Below are 20799 nucleotides of genomic sequence, written 5' to 3' on the forward strand. Positions count from 1 at the left end.
CCAAAGCCTGCTACCCACAGATGGCAGACAACACTTCAATTGTATAAATCGTCTTTAATTGAGAAAGCATGGAGTGGAGACTGGTCCCCGGGGAGCAGAGCCTTTTTGGGTACCTAACACCAAGCTGAGGTAAAGCAAGTTCTATTCAGTTAGAAGCTGGAGGGGTGTATGAGGTCTAGAGACCAAGAGGCCCTCACCCTCCTTGGCCTGACCTGTAGGGGAGAAGGGTGGGACTTATTGCTGAATTGGTGTCTCCTCATTTGAGGGGGTTCAAAGCTATGTCCCATTTGTCTTTTTTATTCTAGACCCATTACCCTAAAGACCTCAGCTTTAAAGGGGACCTGGAAGGAATTCCTGCTGAGGTAGCTAAGTGTTCATGTCCCCCCAACCCAGGCACAGGTCCAGTCATGCCATGGTTCTGGCCACTTTCCCATCCTAGCTGCCCTTCTATGAGCCAGGGATTCCTTCCAAAACTCCTCTGCCCTTCCTCAGCCTCTGTTCCCTGGCAGGACCCCAGCTGAGCTGCAGGAGCTAGAAACTGCATGTAAAAAATAAGGTTAGCATTCTATAGGAAGAATAAGATTTTTGGAAAATTGTCTAGGGAAAACAAGAAGTTCTGGACTTAGTTCTTTGTGAATCATAGCTGGGTCCTTTCCAGAGCTCCTGCTTAACAGGTATCACTAGAGAAGGTGGAAGCGTGGGTCTAGAACTCTTACTCTAGAGCAATAACATGCCTATATAGGCTCTAGTTCCATCCTAGAGGGAAGGGCTGAGAGTCGTGGTCTATGTCCTAGAGCTGAGATTCAGAAGGAAGTATGGCTCTGTATGTGTCTAGAACACCACGCTCTAGAATTGGGTGTCTCTGGGGTAAGAAAGTTAAACCTGTGGTGATCTGAGACTGGCCCAATTCAGGCCAAGACCAGCAGCTGGACAGGGCCCAAATCCAGCCTCTCTCTAATTGGAAACCAGGGGTCCATCTGGGTGAAGGACAGAGGCCTGATGGATCCAGAACAGAGCCTGGCAGCATGCCTGTGTTCCAGCACAGACCCTGGGTGCAGAAATGGCCCTGGCTGGGGTGCCTGGTGTTCCAGAGCCTGTCTGGAACAAGGCAAAAGGTGGAGTAGCGAAAGAAGGAAACTAATCCTGAGCTGCAGTGGACCTATAAGTCTACGGCTTGGTGGCCATGAAAAGGGCAAAGGGCTCCAGGAACTGGCTGAGCCCGGGGTGGGGAAGATTTATGCCCTGGTTTTGTCAGTTTTGGAACCCCCCCGCACCATCTCGGGAAAAGGCTTTGGAGGGTGTGAGTGTGGAAGGAAAGAAGTGATCAGCCAGGACCATTTTCAGACATCCCCCTCTCTGACCCCTTTCCCGGGCCCAAGGATCTAAGGGTCTCAGCAGTCCCGGAAGTCATGGCCGGCCCCTAGGCTCCCTCAGGGTAGAGCACCTGGTGGGACATGGCTGCTCAGGGCATGAGTGTGGCAGCAGGGGTGAGAGCAGGGCCAGAAGCAGGGCTGGGAGACAGGCTGTGGTGGTGGCTAGAGCAGGGAGCCTCCAGTCCGGGGACTACACGGCAGGGGGCAGGGGGACTGGAAGGGGAGGTCTCAGGGACACTGTGGAGAGAAGGCTCCCGGTACACAGCCACTGTGAAGGGGAGAGAGAGGAGCAGGAAGGAGAGTTAGGCACCAAGAGAGCTCTGAAAGGGCTCCCTTCCCCTATACTCCTCCTCTGGGAACCCACAGAAGGAGAGCTTCCCAAACCTCCAAAGGCCAAAGCCTTCCTGGCTTGACCTGTCATAGCATGTGTCCTCTTAAAACACTTATAGCCCTTAGCTGTGTGTCACTAAATGTCCATGTCTAGGTCAATACTGTCCCATGTGGTCCACCTCTTCCCTGGGCGTCCATACTCACCCTCCAGGAGCTTGGGCACAAAGTGGGCGGCTGCCTTGGTCTTCTTGACTCGATTTCCCTTCATGACTCGGCCCTCCTTGTCCAGGCCCAGGTACCAGGCCCGGCCAGAACGACGCTGGCGATAGAGAGCAGAGGCGTACAGGACATAGTAATTCTCAAAGACGCACTCCTTAAAGCGACACTCAGCTGTGAAATGTGGCTGAGGAGACAAAGACCCAGAAAGGCACACACAGACAGAAAGACAAAAAGACACATCACTGAACAGAAGGGAGCCCTGGGAAGAACAAGGCAGGATATAATCCATACGTTTGAGACTGGGAGAGCCAACTTCTGAGTCCACGCAGGAACTGGGAGAAAGGGAGGATGAGGAAGAGTCTGGTGGCCCCCCGAGGGCCGGGAACTAGACTTCTGGGGGCCTGGGATAAGAAGATAACTTCTCTCTGCTCTACTCCCACCCTCTCACCATCCAGGGCACCTGGAGGGAATTTCTGCTTGGAGGAGTTCCTGAATCCTTCCCCAGCATCCTGAATGACTCTGGGGAAGTGAGTAATAATGAGGTCTAGAGGAGGTTGGAGAAGACACAGGGGTCCTAAAAGGTTGACAGAGTTGGACATTCAAAGAGCCTGGGGGTATTTAGGAGGCTATTCAAGGAGAAGGGATTGGAGGGACGCTAGAGGAGGTGCTTGGGAGCGGGCAGTGAGGACAGGCAAGAGCTGGAGGGAGAGGAAGCCCTGAGCTGCAAAATATCTGTAGTTGGGAAGGCTGTAGCTAGGGGAGTCCCCTGACTCCAGGCCACTCTGCCCCCTTGTCTCACCGAGCTGTAGAGCAGCCCCTCAGCGTTCATGGCCACGTAGTGACCCAGCTTGGCACTCTGGATGGTGACTACACGGAGCCCCACAGGGATCAGGTTGAAGTGGGCTGGGGGTGGAGAGAAGGGGTATCAGTACCCCAAGCCTCCAATCCCCATCCGAGCCCCCCCTTAATTCTGGTCCCAGTTCTACTTCTTCCTTTGCGGGGTCAAAAAGCCAGACTGGGGCTTCCCTGGTGGCGCAGTGGTTGAGAATCTGCCTGCTAATGCAGGGGACACGGGTTCGAGCCCTGGTCTGGGAAGATCCCACATGCCGCGGAGCAACTAGGCCCGTAAGCCACAACTACTGAGCCTGCGCGTCTGAAGCCTGTGCTCCGCAACAAGAGAGGCCGCGATAGTGAGAGGCCCGCGCACAGCGATGAAGAGTGGCCCCCGCTCGACACAACTAGAGAAAGCCCTCGCACAGAAACCAAGACCCAACACAGCAAAAATAAATAAATTAATTAATAAACTCCTACCCCAACATCTAAAAAAAAAAAAGCCAGACTGAAAACAACAGAACCTGAAGCCACAATAGGACTGTCATCTCCTATGCCTGCGCTCCCCCTTCCCACCCAGCAGCTGGCTTCCCCTCTCACTGAAAGAGCTGGTGTCCTCTGGGGTGCCCTGGATGCTCCCATCGGGATTCGCCTGGAGGTAGAAACCCTGGCGGCAGAACAGTTTGGTGACGATGCCTTTGAGCTGAGGCTCTGGAGAGAGAGACATTCATCTTGGAACATGACATCTCTGTTCCCAGAAACATTGCTACACTTGGCGGGATCAGAGGACAGAAAGAAAGGAGGATGGAGGGAAGGAAGAGGGTCCCAGGGCCCCAACTCCCTGACCCTCTAAGCAAGCTCTCTCCCACCTCTCTTTGACTCCAGAGGAAGCTGAGGTGTGGGTCCCTTCTGCTTCCTCTAACCAGCTTTCAGTTTAATTGATTGAAATGTATTTAATTCCTACTCTACAGCTCAACCAGAATGGGGGGAGGGGAGAAGAAGGAAGAGGAAGAGGAGAGATACATGGAAACGCAGAGGACAAAGGGAGACAGGCAGAGCTGCTGAAGGGGCAGTGTGTTTGCGAATGTGGGGGGCATTAAGGTGACCCCAGGGTAGGGGCGCCCCCTCAGGAGTGGGGGTGGGACTGGGCCTGACGCTGACTCAGCACCTGCTGCTGCGGCTGCCTCTCGCTTCGCGCGGGCCTCGCCTTGGCCCAGCGCCGGCCTGTCTGACACTGACCCATCTGTCTGTCTGTCTGTCTGTCAGTCTGCTGGCTCGCGGGGTCCCCGCCCTCCCTGAGGCTCAGCCTCTCCCCATCATCCAGGTAACCCGCCTGGGATGGGGGATATTCGGTACCAAACCAAGGAAATGGGGGAGGGGGCCAGGGAGCTGGTGAGGCAGGCTGACTCACGTGGGGGCTGGGTCCCACTCAAAGGGTGGGCTGCGGACCGTACCACTGCGGAGGGCCGGCGGCGGGGGGAGGAGGACGCCAGCGGGGGGTGGGGGGGTCTCCCCCTAGGGGAGCTGAGAGAGGACAGGAGCGAGGCCAGAGGGACTTCCCGCCTGTCGCACCTGGACGGGGACCACACGCTAACCCTCACAACTCTCCTCCCCCGGCGCTTGCGGCCGAGTTCCCGGTACCCCCTCGTAGATGGTACGACCCCCAGTCTCCGTGCGGGTATCCAGCCGTTTAGTGTGTCTGAGTTCCTCGCGGCAGAGGGTCCCCTGAGCCCGTGGGACCCGATTTCTGAGCCGTGTAGGCGGTCGTGGGGGAGTGCCCAGCTCTCTTCTTGAAGTGCAGGTCACGGGAGGAGGGCGCACAGAGGGGCGGACTGGCGAGGTAGCTGCAAGGACACCCGGGGGAGAGCTGGGCAGATTGGTACCGAGCCAGGCAAGCTCGGCGAGGCGGAACGGATCCAAGGCTCGGAGGAGCGGGAGAACCGAGGCGGGGGCGGGGCTGCCGGAGCCGCAGAAACCCTCGGGGTGACCCAGGCGTCCGGAACCCCCAGGCCCCTCCACTCGCATTGAAAGAATCGCGAGAGACGGCACGTAGGCAGAGGATGGTGGGGGTGGGGGACTCCTGTGTTGGGAGGGGGGCCGAGCGGGAGCTGCCAGGCTTCGGGGCACCAGGCTTAGCCCCTCAAGCCTTCCCCTTGCCCTCGAAAGCAAGGGGACTCGGGGTTATGGGCGAGAGAGAAGGGAAACTGAGGCATCGTCTGCCCGAGAGTTTGTGGTCCAGGCCCACCCCCTTTCACTTTCGGGGAGCCCCCGTCAGTCGGGCCCCGCTCTTCCGAGTCCCTGGCCTCAACCTCCCAGGCAGAGAGACCCCCGGCCCGGAGACCCCGCCCCAGCCACTCACCCGGGCAGCGGTCCGGCCGCGCGGGCCGCCCCCCGCACAGTCGCACCTTGGACAGCAGGATGAGGAGCTGCTTCTGGCAAAGGGACTTGGTGCCGCGGGGACACACGCGCCGCTGCGCCGACACGGGCCGGCTGCCCCCGGGCTCGTGGACCTCCCGCTTCTGCCGGATCAGGCTGCTGGCCAGTGCCGCCATGGCGCCCCGGGAGGAGACACCCCAAAACCGGCAGGCTCCCAGAGCGCGCTGCCCCCCACCCCCGGAGAAGCCCGCTAGCTCACCAGGACATGCTCTTGACTCTCCGGTCCGACTCGCCGCCTCACCCACGGGACCTGAGGATAAGCCCTAGACGACCCCCACCCCAGGCACCAGCTCCCACCCTTGGGCCTCGTGCTAGTTTCGCCAGACCCAGCAGCCTATGTACCTCTCAGTTGACCCCACCCTCGACCTTTGCCCCCCACAGAAAACTCCCCCTTCTCTGATCTCCAGTGTCCCTGTCCCCCACTAACACTATCCCAAAGCCAAGACCCTCAAATTTTCCAGGATGTGGTTCCAATATCCCCAGGCACCTTTCCACCCTATTTCCGGGACCTGCACTCCTGCCAAAGCCACTCTTGTAATTTTAAGGGTGTGGGTCCTTAGCTTTGGGGATATTAGCTCACCCCACCCCTGCTGGGGTGCTGCCAGTGTCTAGGAAGAACTCAACCTTGGTGTCTTTTCTTTTGCCACCCTCTAATTGAAGAATCCCTCACTTTTTTTCACTGAAATCCCAAAAAAACTATGCCTTGAAATATCCAGACTGTCGCCAATCAGCAAGAAGAGGTTCCCAGACCCTGTCTCTGGACGATACCGCTTTTTACCAAGTCACCCCCAATTCTAGTGGCACAGCGTTCCAGCTGCTGAGCCCCTTTCCTCACCTTGTTACCATCCACTCCTTTTGAAGTCACCTCCAAATCCGCCCTTCCTAGTGGTTACACCAGGTGGTTGTCTGGAGGGCCCTCTGTCACCTCGGAATAAGGAGCATAGGTTTTTGGCTTTTTTTTTCTGGCAGCCCCTAATTTCCTCGGGGACAGCTGGTGCTGTTTAGATCCCACGCCCTCCAATCCAACCAGCCCCCCGAGAGAGGAGTGCACCCACGTTGTCACGGGTCCCCAAATGTGAACAGACCCGCTGTAAGTCAGAGCGCATCAGAGCTTTCTGCGACAGGGCTTCCTTGTCCTCCCTGGGACTGCCTATAGCACCCCCTCTTCCTTCCCCGACGCCCCTCAACCTGTCCTGTCTTGTCGATCCGGGGTCGGCTGGCGCTGGCTCCGGTTCCAGGCTCCTCCCTCCCTGTACCCCGCAAGCGGAGCTTCCCCCCACGCCCGGCTAGGCGTCCCGGACCCCAGGAAGGATTGAGGGTGTCTCCGCAGAGCGCCCTGGTCTGGCGAAGTGAGCACTGGGCCTGGCGGCTGGGCCAAGCGGAGCGGCGGCAGCGGAGGCAGCGGTAGCGGCTGTGGGAAGCTGAGGCGGCGGCGGCGACAGCGGCTCCCCTCTCCTCCGAGAGCCGGCCCGGGGGCGGGGCAGGGGGCGGAGACGCCGGGAAAGAGTGGCGGGGGTGAAGCTGGGCGGGCGGAACCCCGGGGTTCCTTGGAGGCAGGGAGTGGCGAAGGTCTTAGAGACAGACGGAGCCGAGGCAAGGCCGCATGTCTCGGGGTTCAGAGGAGGAGGGACAAGGAGGCGACTCCACTGAATGGAACTCTGGATGGGGGGAGAGGTTGGGCTTAGATAGATGGAATGGCGGATACCCCGAGAATGGAGAAAGGGACCCTATTGCCCGGGATGGAAGACAGAACTGGATGAGGAAGGTGGGGGGAATAACTGAAGAGATAGCGGTGGTGGTGAAGTCTAGCCTGGGGTGAAATCCGGCCTCCTTAATGTCTCTGCTTTTGTGTGAGACAAACTGTCAGTCCCTGGTCTCCATACCTCTCTCGTTTACACGTTTTTTCAGCAAATATATTACCCCCATCCCTATTGACTCCTAAGAGAAAAGACCATAAGAACTGGCGGGAGATGGATGCCAGACGCTGCACCGGAGTGGGAGGGGTGCTGGCCACAGATTTGGAAAGTGGAGAGGCCAGAATGGAACGACCTGTGCCAGGGATGGGGCGGGAGGAGGGTAGGAGGACGCGGAGGAACCGGCGAGGAGGCCTTCTAGAACGGGCTCTTCAGGCCCAAATCGCTCAGCAGCCTGTCTCCCAGGTGAGGGGAGAGCAGTCCCCTCCACATCCCGCTGGCCAACAGAAGCACATTCGAGGTTAGTAGGAACAGCGTCTTTAATGGGCCCCGCCTCCCACGCCGGCTAAGCCGCCTCCCTTGCGTGCAGCCTTGGCCTCTTCCACAGCGGCGCGCAGGGCGAGGGCAGGGTCCCTGCGAAGCAGGGCCAACGCCCCGAGCAGCGAAGCGGCGCCGTCCCCCGCACGGAGCTTTTGGCCACTCAGAAAATAGTGGGGCAGCGTCCCAGCCTCGAGCACCCGGCCCAGCTCATCCAGCAGCCCGAGGCAGCAGGCGCCCGCATTCTCGGGTCGCGCCAGATAGAGCGCGGGCAGCCGCTCGCACGCCCAGTAGAGCAACGTCCGCAGGAGGTAGGGCGCCGCGACCCTAGTCCCTGCCACCAGCGGGCGCAGCAGCGCCTGGGCCGCCGCGTGCGCTTGCAGCAGGGGAACGGGTATGCGCGTCTTGAGCGCCAGCTCTTGGCGGGCGAAGCAGAGCTGCCAGCCGGGGGCGTCCGGCCGCTCTGTGCCGCCGCCGCCGGGCACCAGGTAGAAGGAAGACGACTCCGAGGCCAGCGGGCCGGCCCACGAGTGGCTCCGAGCCCCCTGGGGCCAGCCGGCCACGGACACCACGGGGATCAAGTCGAAAAGCAAGAGACGGCGCGGGGGCCCGGGCGTAGCCACGAGGATGGTGGTGACCCCCGCGTGGCGGGCTGCGTGGACCAAGCGCGGGGCACCCGGGACCGGAAACAGGGACTCAGCGACCGCAGCCAGTGAAGCAAAGAACCAGGCAGCCACCTGGGCGGGGCACAATGTGGGCCATGCCTCCGGAGCCTCCGACGGCTGTGGCACTGGGCTAACTTCGGCTGCTTTGGTGACGTCACCATTCGTTTTTTTCATTGGTGAGGTAAAGTCAATATCGGTTACGTCTTGTTGAGGCAATTCTGGCACTGAAACATTACTAGGTGAGTTTTCCAAAGACTCGTGTGCCTCAGGCTCAGTGACGTCACCGTGTGGCTCGTCCACGGAGATTTGCGGATCCTTGGGAGTTTCTTTGCTTTGGGCTGGGTGGATCGAATCACGTCCTCCTGGGACTGGGGGTCCTAGGCAATCCTGCCATGCCTCCCGGACCGAGGTTCCGCGTACCTGCTCTGGGAGGAAGAGCCATGCGTAACAGGATCCCACGTCCGGTTGCAGCTCCTGCCCAGTGCCATCTAGCGAAAGCACGGGCACCAGGAGTGTGAAGCCGGCGTCGTAGTGAGGTCCCCGAGCGTAGGGACCTAGAGGCGCAGGCCCCAGATCCAGGGAGCCCTCGCGAATCCCGCCACGAAGCAGCAAGAGCTCTGCCTGAGGAGGAAAGCGAGGGTCCCGGCGGTGAACGAGACCTAAGGAAAGAGAAGGGATCGTAAAGGCGTGATCCAGAGCCGGGGCGGGGTGAGGCGGAGCTGAGAGCTGCAAGTTCCCGAAGGCTGGGAGGGTTACTTACCAAGCAAAGAGAAAACAAAGTCCTTGGCCTGGAGGAGATCTGGTCCTGGCTTGGGACCTTCACTCCAGCTCGCCTGCACACCCAGCTCCTGGATCAGCTGGGTTAGTTCTTGTAGCTGCGCCCCAGAGCAGAAGTCGATGTCCGTGAGCGGCCGGGCTGGGGCTGGGGGCGGTGGGCCCCACCAGGGAGCACTCCCCCAGACCGCGGAAGCCATATGGCTCTGTCGTTTGGGGGCTAGGAAATACACAGACGGGAGGAAGCCCAGACGGGCCGTTCCTTTTGCTGCGGAAAACTGGCCCCCGTTCTTTTCTCTTCCAGAGGCCAAGAGGGTTCCCAAGACACAGTCCGCCAATGGGTCTGCAGACGAAGGGCCCTAAATTTAGTCTTGAAAGAAAACAAATAAATACCTCCTCCGTCCTTGCCCTTTTCTCATATGCTGGTCCCCGCCCCCATGGAACGGTTCACCTGACTCAGCAGGTAGAAAGTAGCTGTTTGGCCCCTCCTAAGGAATGCAATAGCCTCCTTCGCTGCCCCTTGTCTACGCCCCCTTACCTCTTTTTCAGAAGAGGCTAGTGGCTTGCGGCTTCCCTCTTAGGGTTAGCTACAAAGGCTGGGAAGAGAATGGATAGTAAGATTCAACAGGTAACTTCTTCCTGCTGCCTGCAAGGTCACGCCCCTAAATTATAACCACGCCCCTTTCTGGAGACTGTCGGGGTGGTTCCGGACCAGCCCGGCCTCCAGTCAGAGTTCAGTCACTCCTTTCGCTCTGCAGAGATCTCGCGGCTATCCTGGGAGTTGTAGTTTGTCTTCAAAGCTACCAGGGCGTTGGGGCCACGCCCCCACATCCTTTCCTGTTCCGTTGAAGTAGTGCCTGATGGAAGTTGTAGTTTCTGTGGAGATAAACTATTCTGTGTCTTTATGATAAACTATTCTGTGTCTTTACAAGGCCAGGTGAACCGCACAAACACTCCTTGGGGTTAGAACAGAGGCCTAATAGGATGGATCTGAATAGCAAACAATAATGACGGACATACACTAGGGCATGCGGAGAAATAGGGGACTCTGCATCTCACTTGGGAGTAGAGGAGCCCTGGTCATTTAAATCTAGAAGGGTTCTTGCATGCAATTATAACTTCATTTTAGAGATGAGACTGCAAGCCTAGAAAGGTTGCACATCACTTGTCCAAGGTCAGAGCTGAGCCAGAGAGGTGTTGGAAATGGGCTCTCCAGCTGGGACGTATCTCCTTGGAATCGGTGGTGGTAATGTTAGACAAGAACACACCGATAGTGTGCATGTAGTGACCCAGGGATGGACATCTGACTCAGGGAAGGGACATATTAGTGTTGCCCACCTCAGACACACAAATGGTGGCAGGAAAACACTTTGGAATCTCGCAGCTTATGTGTGTATACAGAAGAGTTATCAGGACTGAAAATCAAGTCCAGAGGAAACTCCAGTTGGGATAGGGCAGGGCAATGAAAAATTATCAGGGGAAGGAAATGGCTTTCAGCGACCAGTGCTATCAGGGACACAGCTTAAGTCCAGGATGAAACTAGGAGCCAGAATAATAGGACAGAAAGATAGGACACCAGAGACACGCTCACAGATTAGACCAATGCATCCTGGACCAGGAATTCTTACATGCCTTTTTCCCAGGGGTCTGTCTCCACAGTGAACTAGGCCTAAGTCCATGGGCAAGAAAATTAAGTGGAGACACCTCGAAAAATTGAGAGGCCTATGAAGGAGGGGACCCTCAGAATCCAGGGCTCAATTTGGGGAGCCTAAAACACAAGGTTTCCTAGTCACTGACAAAGAGAGGTCTTCTCCTTCAGTAACCAAGAGCCCCAAACACAGCCCAGAATGGGGGAGGCAAGTTTCCGTACATCTGGTCGTGACCCAAGAGACCAGATGAGGAAAACTGAAGCCTGGGCTCTTTCTCACAGTCTGGGGAAATCAGGCACTGGGTGTCCATCCCCACATCTTACCTCCTCCCCAGAGGGTGGCTTCCGAGCCACCCTAAGAAGAGCTAAGTTCTCTGGGCTCTGGGGGAGCTTTAAGATGCTGGGGGTGGGTGACAGGGAAAGGAAAATTGCTCTAAACTCTAAAGCACTGCTCTCCAATAGCATTTTCCACGATGATGGAAATGTTCTAAATCTGTGCCGTCCAATGCAGTAACCACTAGCTCCATGTGGCTACTGAGCGCTTAGAAGATCATGGCACTGAGGAACAGAATTTTTTTTTTTGGCCAAGCCATGAAGCTTGCGGGGTCTGAGTTCCCCGACCAGGGATTGAACCCCAGCCACAGCAGTGAAAGCGCCAAGTCCCAACACCTGGACCGCCAGGGAACAGAACTGGATGCCAGGGAAATTCTGTTCCCTGAGGAAGAGAATTTTTAACTTAATTTTTAACAGAATTAATTTTCCTTAATTTTAACTAATTTACATTCTAATACGCATTTGGCCAGTGGCTACTGTAATTGACAATGCAGCTCTAGGGCCTTGGGGATAACAGATTTAGCTAGACAGCGATGGAAGGAAAGCAGGGATAGTTTAGGTCCTCATCAGGCCCTGTGGGATGGGGCTGGGGTGGATGTCCTCAATAACCACAGATCACTTCTCTTGTCTCTTTATTCCTCATGCATATCTGTCCCCCCTTTTTCTAAGTTGCTCTGAGCACACTGATATCCCCACTCCTTGATGGTCTCCGGTGAGTTGTTGGATGTCTCTCGGTGAAGGCGCCTGGGAGACAGCTTCGCACTTGTCCCTGCCTGCTCTGAACTGTCTCTGGCGGGCGCCAAAGACCACATGCCCTAGCCGGGTGCCTGACCCAGGACAGTAGGGCTTCCAGCTGGTTTTGGGAGGCGTAGACATCTGGCGATAGTACTGGCAGGCTGGAGGAACTGAGGTACACCCAGTCTTGGCTGCCTGCTCGCCGGGAGGGTGATTGCAGCTCAATCAGTACAGGTACCTCTGAGAAGGTTAGCAGGTCATTGTAGGCCACCTGAGCCTTGGGAGAGCAGGAGTTCTGACTGGGTGGGACACAGTACATGGTATGTGCTGTCCTGCATCCTCCTTTCGACGAACTGCCTCAGATATAAATGACTTTCGGGTCTGATGTGGGCCCAAAACTTGGACAGAGTCAGTTCCTAGAGGGTTCCTGTGGAGGCCAGGATTTGGGATAAGGCATGAGTTGTTATGGAGGCCTGATCTCTTGGATAAGCCAGAGTCTTCAGTAAGGGCTGGACCCTTATGGGGGCCAGGATCTCGATTAATTCCTGAGTGCTGTGTAAGCTAGGGTCATGGGTATGTTCTGAGCCCCTGTAAATTCCAGCATCTTGGGTAAGGCCTGGAAGCTTGTGGAGGCCTGGATCTTGAGCAAGGCCTGGGTTCTTGGGGGAGGCCTGGGTTTGGGGTAAGGCCTGGGTTTCTGGAAACTCTGCAGACTTTGGAAGGGCCTGGGGTCCTTGGGAGAACAGAGACTTGGTTGAAGCCTAGACTCTCATGAAGTCCAGGGGGTTGGGCCTGGCTTGGGGTTTGGGAAGTAGTGGATAACTGGGGAGAGATGGGCCCCTGGGAAGAGAGGACAGACTGAGGAGACTTGGAGGTTGGGGGGAAGGTGGGGGGTTGTATTAAGGTGGAGGGCTTCTGGTGGTTGCTGTGTTGATGAAGGACCCATGATCTGGGAGAAACAAGAGGCAGATAAAGAGTGCGTGGTGGAGGCATGGTGCATGGTGAGCTCTGGGCACTGGTTCGAGAATGGAAGCAAGGTTGAGAAGGTGCAGCATCCTTGGAGTACAGGAATGTGGGGTAGACTGGAGTGTGGGGGTCCGTGTTTCTCTTCTGAGACCTGCAAGGAAGGAAGCTGCAGTAAGGGAAGGTCTTGGACTGTACAAATTTGTCTTTGGAATCATTTGAGGTCTTCCCTTCCATATTCCCCAACTCCAGGTAACCCAGAATGGATCCTGTGGAGGGCTTAGCACTGTCCCCACTACATTGCTTGAGTGTTCAGCTGTACCAGAGCTCACCAGACCATGCCCCTCTTGGGGCCTGGAGAGGGTACCCAAGTCCTTTCTGGAATACCCAGAGTTCTGAGGGGGACACACATGGAATAAGTTCTGCTTTACCCTGCGGGCATCGTAGACCACACGGCCGGAGGAGAGGCCTCAGCTGAAGGCAGACAAGGTAGAGGGAATAAAATCTAGGATGGGGGTAGGGGTGGTGGAAGGGACTGGAGTGGTCGTCAGGGCCATGACCAGCGCTAGGACAGAGGTTGTGTCAGAGGTCGGGACAGGGGCTGGTGTAGGGACTAGGGCAGGAGTAGTAGCAGGGGCAGGAGTTGGGGGAGGGACTGGGGCAGAAGTTGGGGGAGGGACCAGAGTGCTGGCATGGGTATAGGTCAGATGAGCATGGGTCAGGGTGCAGAGAGAAGTGTGGCCCAGGGACTGGGCTGAGGCGTGTGAGGGGCCTGGGCTTGGGCCTGGGCTGGGGTATGGGCTGAGGTATGCTCAGGGCCCTGGACCTGGGCAGGGCTGTGCTCAGGGGGGAGGGCTGGGGAGGGGGTCTGGGCCTGGGGGGTGGTGTGCTCAGGGGGGTGGAATGTGAAGCAAGTCTGGACCTGAGGTGGGGCGTGCTCAGTGGGGTGGGTGGAGGAGAAGGTCTGGGCTTTGGCAGGAGTGTTCCCAGTGGGGTGCACTAGGGAGAAGGCCTGGGCCTGGGCGGAAGTGTGCTCATGGGCGTGGCCTCGGGAGCAGGTCTCAGACTTGGGGGTGGGTGTGCTCAGTGGGGTGGGCTGAGGAGAAGGTCTGGGCCTTGGCAGGAGCATGCGCAGGGGGCTGAACTGGGGGGTGGGTCTGGGCCCGGGCTGGGGCCTGGGCTGGGTCAGAGTCTGGGGTCTTAGTCTTGCTCTCTTGGGGCAGGCAGAGTGGAACCACGTCCACCTTGCTCATCCTGCGGAGCTTGGAAGATGTCTCCTACCTGGAGTACAAGGTGGCTTGGGACTTTAAGGCTGTGACCGGAGGGGCCTCCCCAGCTCTCACTACCCGCTCCTTCCACAGTCCCCGTGGAACCTCCGTGGAAGCCCCAGCCCGTCCACACTGAGGCGGCATCCAGCAGCACTTAGAAGCCTTCTCATCCTTTGTGTCTGGTATCCAGGAGTCAGGGTGGTTTGGGTGCCCGAGCAGGAAGCTTGGGCGATGGCGGAAGCGGGAAGAAACTCTTGAGCACAGGTTCTTGGGATCCAGGGAGCAGCGCCTGCGCATGCGATGGCTGCCTACACAGCTGGCTTCCTTGTCTGCGGGGAAAGGCGAGATGGGTCAGGGCCTGGGTTCCTGAGGGGCTGAGAATCAAGGCAGGGATAGAAGAAAGGGGACAGGCCCACATCCCCTGAGCCCACGCTGGCGCCCACTCACCTTTGGGGAAAATACTTTTGAAAAGTGCCCGCAAGAATCTCTTCAGATGCCTCCAGAGCTGAGGGAAGAAGGGGAGGGGGGAGGCCGGGAGCAGGGCGAGCCCTGAAATCCAACCCTTGTCCGGCCACACCCCAGCAGCCCTCCCAACCTCAGCCCCTTCAAGACCCCAGGGCTCCCCCAACCCCGCTGCCCAGATCCTGCCCTGACCATAGTCACCACGTTCATCCCCACGTTGAGCAAGATGAAGCTGACCGGGATCAGAAGAATTGAGTCTCCTAGCTCCTGGCGTGTCCTGGGGATGGTGCCAGAGCATGGCTCGGCTCGGCAGAGGGCTCACTTACCCATGGCCGGGGGTCCAAGGACTGCCTGGGTCCCCTGGCCTCCATATAGTCACTGGGAGCCAGACTGGGTCATAATGGGGCAGGTGGTGAGGTCACAGTGAGGGAGGGGGACGAAAAGGAGGGCCCAGGGTGGCATTCCCCTGGTAACCAGGGTCAGGTAAGCTGAGCCTGGACAGTCAAACAGGGCCCGTAGGCCGGCACACATCCCCTCGAGCGGTCATTCATTCGCTCACCGCCCGCTGACTCACTTGTTCGAATGACACATTCCGTCTCTTGGCCCCTCTTGAGACTAGGAAGACCTTGGCCTCAGAGCCCTGCGGAAGGCCTGGCTGGAGTCCAGAGCCTCAGCCTTCTTCATGCCCTTCACTGGGCCTGGAGCTGGACCTGCCCAGATGTGGAACCTCCCAGTTTGGAAGCAACTTCTTGTATGAGGCTCTCTGTGGACAGGGACAGCTGAGACACAGAGGAGGTGCCCAGAGACCAGTGGTTTGGAGTCTGCAGCTGCAGATGTACTTAGTGCATGGTATAGGACCAGGAGGGGCCTGCTGGCAGAACTGTGGCCACTAAACCAAGGGGACCCTCAGGCCAAGAAGGGGACACTGGCTTCTTATTGCAGGAAGCCAAGCGCAGGGACCCAGGCTGGCAGAAGAAGTGGTGCTTCCAAGCCACAGACCACCAATGTTTCCTGGACTCTGGCGCTCTTTATTCCTCTCTCCATGCCCTGCCGCCCCCCGCCCCCGGCCCCATTTGCTACTGGTCAGTTCGTTTTCCCAGTCTGGCTCGCCTGCAGAGAGGGCCTCGAGGCCGAGGTGGAAGGTAGCAGCGAGTTGGCCCGTGCTTGGCCCTCCTGCACTTGCCGCTTCAGCTCCAGGCTGTCATACACCTGGTAGTTGGCATTGCCCCCCGGGTTCCGCCTGAGTGGCATGAAGGTGGGTGGGGGTGGAGGGTGCTCGGTAGCCTGGACGTCGGGCAGGGGCTGGGAGGGGCGGAGGAGCAGCGCTGAGCTGGGAGCCGGGGCCCGCTGGTCCGAGGCCTCGGCCAGCACCGTGAGGGAGGCGGACGTGGCCAGAGGGCACCGCACGGGCAGCGTCTCAGCCCATTCGGCCGCCCGGCGCCGCGCCTCGTGGGGATCCTGGGAGTAATTCAAGTGTCCCGTGAAGGGGTGTGGGCTGCGGTTGGGCTGGCTGTGAGCACAGCTGAGGAGGCTCCGTCCGTGGGCCGGGGGGGAGTTGCGCTGCCAGGCTTCGGGCCGGCAGCCCCGAGGCACCAGAGCGGATGGAGGCTCAGAGCTCTCCAGACCACGCCGCCGTTGATCCCAGGAGTCATACGGCAGCTGGCCCCTTGAGGGGTAAGTGCTGTGCCCCCCAGGGACCCACGGGGGGTTAGGGGGCAGCCGTCGGAGAGGTGGTGGAGACGAGGTCCACTGGTCAGCCTCCACGTTGCCCCAGATGCGGGTTGGTGAGCAGGGGGCCCCGAAGGACTGCAGCCTTAGCTCGGACTTGGCCTCCACATGCTTGGCCATGCGGCGCAGCTCGGGCGGCAGGTAGAGACAGGGTGGTGGCAGGCTGGCCAGGATCCCACCCTGACGGCCCCAGAGGCCCACGTTGGAAGGCAGGCCCGTCTGCTGATAGAGCCCTCCCCAGCACCCCCACGGGTACTTGGGTTGTGGGAAGGAAAGGTCATCTTCCTCCTCCAGGTAGGAGTCCGGGTCCTCCCGATCAAAGGAGGGCATCGGCCGCAGCTGTGACATCCCGTGGCTGCGATGCGGCCTACGGAAGCCTGAGCGGCTGTAGGGGAATTGTCTGCGGTTCTTCGGCCTCCGCTGGTGGCTGCAGGGGCGGCGGCTGCAGCTGCGGCTATGGTTGTGGAGATGATGGTAGGAGGACAGGGAGTAGCGAGTGGGCCGGGCCATCTTCACTTCCACAGGGTCCAGGATGCAGTGGATGTGGACATCTTGGGCCTTGGCTGGAGGATGGTTGGGGACCTTTCACAAGCCTGTGAGATTTCATCTGGCGGAGGCGAGAGTCCGTGAGGGTAGGGCAACTGTCAGAAGAGTTCAGGGTTGGGAATCTGGGGTCCTGGGTTTCTAGGGCCCAGGGAGTGGCGGAGGGGTACCCCCTACCTGTCTTCCGTACTTACTTTTCTGATTAATCCAATAGATGGTCTTGTCTAAGGCATTCTGGAGCCCATGCCATACCTGGGGTGGGGTGGGGTGGGGTGGGTGAAAATGAAGGCCAGGCTCTCCACCCTCACCCCCCGTCCCAGCCAAGACCGTTCCTGCAGACGGAGGTGCAGGCTGCAGCTGGTTCCCACCCTCAGCCCTCTTCACCCCTGCTGGTGGTCCCCAACCATTGCTGACCATAGTTGCCATGCTGATCCCAGTGCTGACAAGGCCCGGCAGCAGGAGTAGGAAGTCCTCCGCATTCTGGGTACTTTCTTGGTATTGATGGCAGCACCTCAGGTTGTCATACCAGAGCCGGTTTTCCACGGTGGGGGGGTCCTAGGGCCACCTGGGCCGCGGGCCGCCCCCCCCGCCCCCGCCACCAGCCCTGACCCACAGTGCAGTCATGCCAGGACCTGCAGACACCCACCAACAGGTGAGGGAGCATGGTCACAATGAGGCACGTTGCACGGAGTCACAATGCCGAGGTGGCCAATCTTTCATCCACTCAGCTGGCCCTTTATGTGGCCATCTCTGCCCTCGGCTCCCACTACATGGAGCCTAGTCCCCAGAGTTCAGTCTGCCCTTCTGTCTCCACAGGGCCTTGCTTAACTTGATTTGCAAGCATGGTTGCTACAGATGAGAGACAGTCTTCATAGGGACTGAATCATGCATAAAGGATTTCCTCCATTTCATTGTTCGAGACACTATAGCAGCTTATGTAGCCTGTTGTTATTCTCCACCCACGCCTGCTTGGGGCCAGCAGCGAGGGTGACTAGATGGATGAGTGACAGTAAGAGTCCCCTCTGGGGTCGCCCCACTGCACCATCCCCTCCTTGTCCTGCCCATTTCCCTGTCATAACCCCTCTAGTACCCACCGTACCCACCCCTTCCTGGCCGGGGGTTGCAGCCTTAGGTGTTGGTGGTCACTGAGCCCACTGGCCCCTTCGCTTCAGAGCAAGGGTTTGCCACCTTTGCCAGAGACCACCCCCAACCATGGTTTCTCTCCTTCCTAACCAACTGCCCTCCCACTGAGCCAACCCTCCAAGTTGAAAAACGGTGAGCTGCTGTCTTGAGAAAACCACATGAAATTCACAAAGCACAAAATAGATGTAATTGTGATATGACAAAAGGAATCTACTATTATAAACAGGGTTCATTGCTGGGGTCTGTGAAAGTGGTACCTGGGGAACCTCAAGTCATTTTGTTTGTACAATGAACATCTCAACAGATATAGAGGAACAGGGAATTCCCGGGAGGTCCAGTGATTAGGACTCCACGCTTTCATTGATGAGGGCCCCGGTTCAATCTCTGCTTGGGGAACTAAGATCCTGCAAACCACACTGCATGGCCAAAAAGAAAAAAAAGAAAGAAAGAAATAGAAAGAGCCAGTGGGCATTTTCCATCAAGACTCCAAACACGTAGCAGGTGCTCAATATAGACCCACTTAATGGAATCAGCTTAAAATGATCGATAACGTTAGTCAAATGAAAATGAACAGAGAAGCAGGGTGATTCACAGAAGGCCTATCTGCTCACATTCCAGGAACCCATCTGGTATGGAAGGTGAGGTCTAGTCCCTTCGACCTGGCTCCTTGTTCCCAGGTTGTGTGCGTGTGTGTGATCCCAAGTGTCTAGAAGTAGGTAGGGCCTGGGTTTCCCTGCTGTCCAGTGGATGCAATATCCCAATGAGTTTACATGGGAAACTGAGGAAGGTGGGAGGAGACTCTGATGGGCCAGTAGCAATGGGAATCTACCTGTGGGAGCAGGGATGGAGCGTCTGAGGCCATGAAGTTGATCCTTGGTGTCCATGTGACCATGAATAAGTCACTTGGCGTCTCTGAGCCTCAGTCTCATTTGTGACATGGAAGTGCTAATCAGAGGAGTGAGGGCACACAGGGCTGTGTGGACGCAGCCCTTGAGAGTGTCCTCAATATTTTATCCTCCGCTCCAAGCCTTCTCGAGTATACAGGAGCTTTGGGTTCTGACTGGGGAACTGTGAGGGCCTGGGTACCCTCACGCTCAGCCATCCCTCCCCAAAGGAACCAGGGCTTCAGAGGGACCACACCTCACCTGTAGTTACAGCCTAAACCAGGGCTCTGGTAGGAGCCGGACCTCTGAGAGACTGAGGCCAGTATTGCCTGGGGATCTGGAATGGGATTTGGGGGGCTTCCCTGGGCACTAAAGAACAGAGTAGAGGCAGGTGGGAGCCTTGGAACCAAGAAGGGCCTGGGGAAGGGCTGAGGACAGGGCCTGGGGAGGCCAAGAGGTTGATGAGGGTCCTCAGGGCTCTCTAGGCCCTGTTGCCAGGGAGATCATTTCCTTAGCAACCAGGCTTCTGGGTGTTGTGTGGGCCCTGGCACCCCCCCACACCACCACAAACCACCTCCTCTCTTCTTTTTATTCTTCTTCCAGTCACCTCTCTGTCAGGGAATGATATACCTAGGCCTTTCCCGTCCCCTCAGCCATGCTGGATCCAGAGACCGGGGGGTAACAGTGGGACAGGGCCTCCACCTCCCTGGTCACCTCCCGCAGCCGCCGCCTCATGTCTCTGGTATTATAGGCTACGCGCCCCGAGGAGTGGCGCCAGGGGATGTCTGCGACGTGGGCCGGGCCCAGGATGGGTGGCTGGGCTGGTGAGCACTGCTCCTGTTCTGCCTGGGGCACCCCCCACCCGTTCTTGTGGCTCAGGGCCTGAGGGCTGTGGGGTGGGGGTTCACAGGGTATACGCGTAGGCCTGTAGGCCCAGCTCTGACTGCCTCTCTTTTGAGCGGCCTTCCCTCTGCAGTTTGCTGGAAGCGGATGGTCTGGGTAGGTGGCTCCACGGCATCCTGGGCCCAGGGAGTCCAGAACCCCTGGGTGGACTGAAAGCCTTCCCAGTCCTTGGGGCAATTCCAGTTGTGGGGGCAGATTGTTGTGTGCTGACGTGCGGGCTTCTCGTCATCGCTGTCAGTGTCAGGGTCCCAGGCTACGGGGCGGTGGGCGCGGCGTGCTGAAGAGTCTCGACGGTGACGGCGGCGAGTGGGGGTGGGGGGACACGGTCATTTTCACAGGGTCCATGGTGCACCGAAGGCCGACTGCAGGGGCGCTCTGCTTCGGGGGCTGGGTCTGCTTCCCAGGTGAGCATAACTCAGAAGCTTCTGTGGATCGGTGACAGGTGAGAGGCTGGTGGGGAGCCTGGCTTCTCCAGGGTTGGAGAGGCAGGGTGCAGGAAGAGAATCTGCATAGTTACGGTGTCTGAGCAGGGAGAGCGGGAGAGGAAGGGGCCCGCTTAAGGTCAGGGCTAGAACACCTGGTTTCTGCCTTTCCTATTCCCCAACCTCCCCATCCTCCACTTACCTTTCTCACAAATAACTCGAAACACTTGGTGTAAGACGCCACGGAGTCTGCGCCAGAGCTAGGTGGGGGAGGACACAGTGACTCCAGGCAGGCCCCCGCCACCCGGCCTGCCCCCCAGCCATCCTGCCAGCACCCTCCCACCCGGCCCCACCCTGACCAGTGTCACCGTATTGATGCCAATGTTAACGCAGATGATGAGGCCCAGCAGTGACAGGACGGAGTTGCCCAGGTCCTGGCAGTTGTTGGTGCTGGGGCTGTGACACGAGGCCCACCCGGGCCGGGGCCACTCAGCCGTGGCCATGGGGGTCCATAGGCCCCCAACCTACTGTGCCCACAGTACCATCGGCCGCCTTCCTGTCCCAGAGGCTCCTGGGGGTAAGCAGGTCACAGTGATGTGGGGCTCTCCCTCAACATGTGCCAAGAGGGAGAGTCCTGGGCCTGTGTTTGACCCTCCAGCCTGGGCCAGGGCTTAGCAGAGGCCAAACCCTTCACCTCGCGTGTCTCTCCTGTAGCCAGCCACCTGCACCAGCCCATAGGCCCTCTGGCCTGTTTGCTGTCTGTCCCCATCAGCCCCTGCCTGGTCCTCTACGCCAGGCTCTGACCTCTGCACAGACACTCACTGGTCCTGATCTTAACTCCCCGAACAACCCCATTACCAATGACCACCTCACCCCAGCACCCACTCCCCCTTTCTCTCTGACCTCAG

The 20799-nt window shown here is 58.4% G+C and overlaps 4 protein-coding genes and 2 pseudogenes across 9 annotated transcripts; all 6 read right to left on the reverse strand.

Moving 5' to 3' along the window:
• Window positions 1-39: 39 nt before the first annotated feature.
• On the reverse strand, window positions 40-6628 carry FGF11 (fibroblast growth factor 11). Of its 4 annotated transcripts, none has more exons than XM_067715221.1 (6): window positions 6025-6628; window positions 5113-5439; window positions 3354-3464; window positions 2722-2825; window positions 1908-2022; window positions 40-1641 (listed from the first exon to the last, which is right to left on the reverse strand). In XM_067715221.1, the coding sequence occupies exons 2-6, from the start codon at window positions 5303-5305 to the stop codon at window positions 1463-1465; spliced, it is 702 nt and encodes a 233-aa protein (XP_067571322.1). In that variant the 5' UTR covers window positions 5306-5439; window positions 6025-6628; the 3' UTR covers window positions 40-1462. The 4 variants fall into 4 exon arrangements, with proteins under 4 accessions (XP_067571322.1, XP_067571321.1, XP_067571324.1 ...); XM_067715220.1 differs by having other exon boundaries at window positions 1908-2106; XM_067715223.1 differs by lacking the exons at window positions 5113-5439; window positions 6025-6628 and adding an exon at window positions 3993-4148 and having other exon boundaries at window positions 1908-2106.
• A 51-nt stretch (window positions 6629-6679) lies between these two features.
• Window positions 6680-9889, reverse strand: TMEM102 (transmembrane protein 102). 3 transcript variants are annotated; one of them, XM_067715207.1, is made up of 4 exons: window positions 9398-9889; window positions 8846-9229; window positions 7528-8744; window positions 6680-7492 (listed from the first exon to the last, which is right to left on the reverse strand). In XM_067715207.1, exons 2-4 carry the CDS (start codon window positions 9057-9059, stop codon window positions 7301-7303), a joined length of 1623 nt encoding a protein of 540 aa, XP_067571308.1. In that variant the 5' UTR covers window positions 9060-9229; window positions 9398-9889; the 3' UTR covers window positions 6680-7300. The 3 variants fall into 3 exon arrangements, with proteins under 3 accessions (XP_067571308.1, XP_067571307.1, XP_067571309.1); XM_067715206.1 differs by having other exon boundaries at window positions 8846-9202; window positions 9398-9886; XM_067715208.1 differs by having other exon boundaries at window positions 7291-8744; window positions 8846-9202; window positions 9398-9884.
• A 1615-nt stretch (window positions 9890-11504) lies between these two features.
• Window positions 11505-12980, reverse strand: LOC137212564 (uncharacterized protein SPEM3-like; annotated as a pseudogene).
• Window positions 12981-13599: 619 nt separating this feature from the next.
• On the reverse strand, window positions 13600-14598 carry LOC137212565 (uncharacterized protein SPEM3-like; annotated as a pseudogene).
• A 726-nt stretch (window positions 14599-15324) lies between these two features.
• SPEM2 (SPEM family member 2) lies at window positions 15325-17160 on the reverse strand. Its single transcript, XM_067715209.1, has 2 exons — window positions 16954-17160; window positions 15325-16791 (listed from the first exon to the last, which is right to left on the reverse strand). Exon 2 carries the CDS (start codon window positions 16504-16506, stop codon window positions 15352-15354), a length of 1155 nt encoding a protein of 384 aa, XP_067571310.1. The 5' UTR covers window positions 16507-16791; window positions 16954-17160; the 3' UTR covers window positions 15325-15351.
• A 626-nt stretch (window positions 17161-17786) lies between these two features.
• Window positions 17787-20784, reverse strand: SPEM1 (spermatid maturation 1). Its single transcript, XM_067715230.1, is given in 6 exon segments — window positions 17787-19478; window positions 19480-19510; window positions 19512-19786; window positions 19788-19894; window positions 20094-20151; window positions 20251-20784. Coding segments are annotated over 6 exon segments (924 nt in total). The 5' UTR covers window positions 20395-20784; the 3' UTR covers window positions 17787-19169.
• Window positions 20785-20799: the final 15 nt, after the last annotated feature.

This window comes from Pseudorca crassidens, chromosome 19, assembly GCF_039906515.1.
Source record: "Pseudorca crassidens isolate mPseCra1 chromosome 19, mPseCra1.hap1, whole genome shotgun sequence".
Lineage (NCBI taxonomy): Eukaryota > Metazoa > Chordata > Mammalia > Artiodactyla > Delphinidae > Pseudorca > Pseudorca crassidens.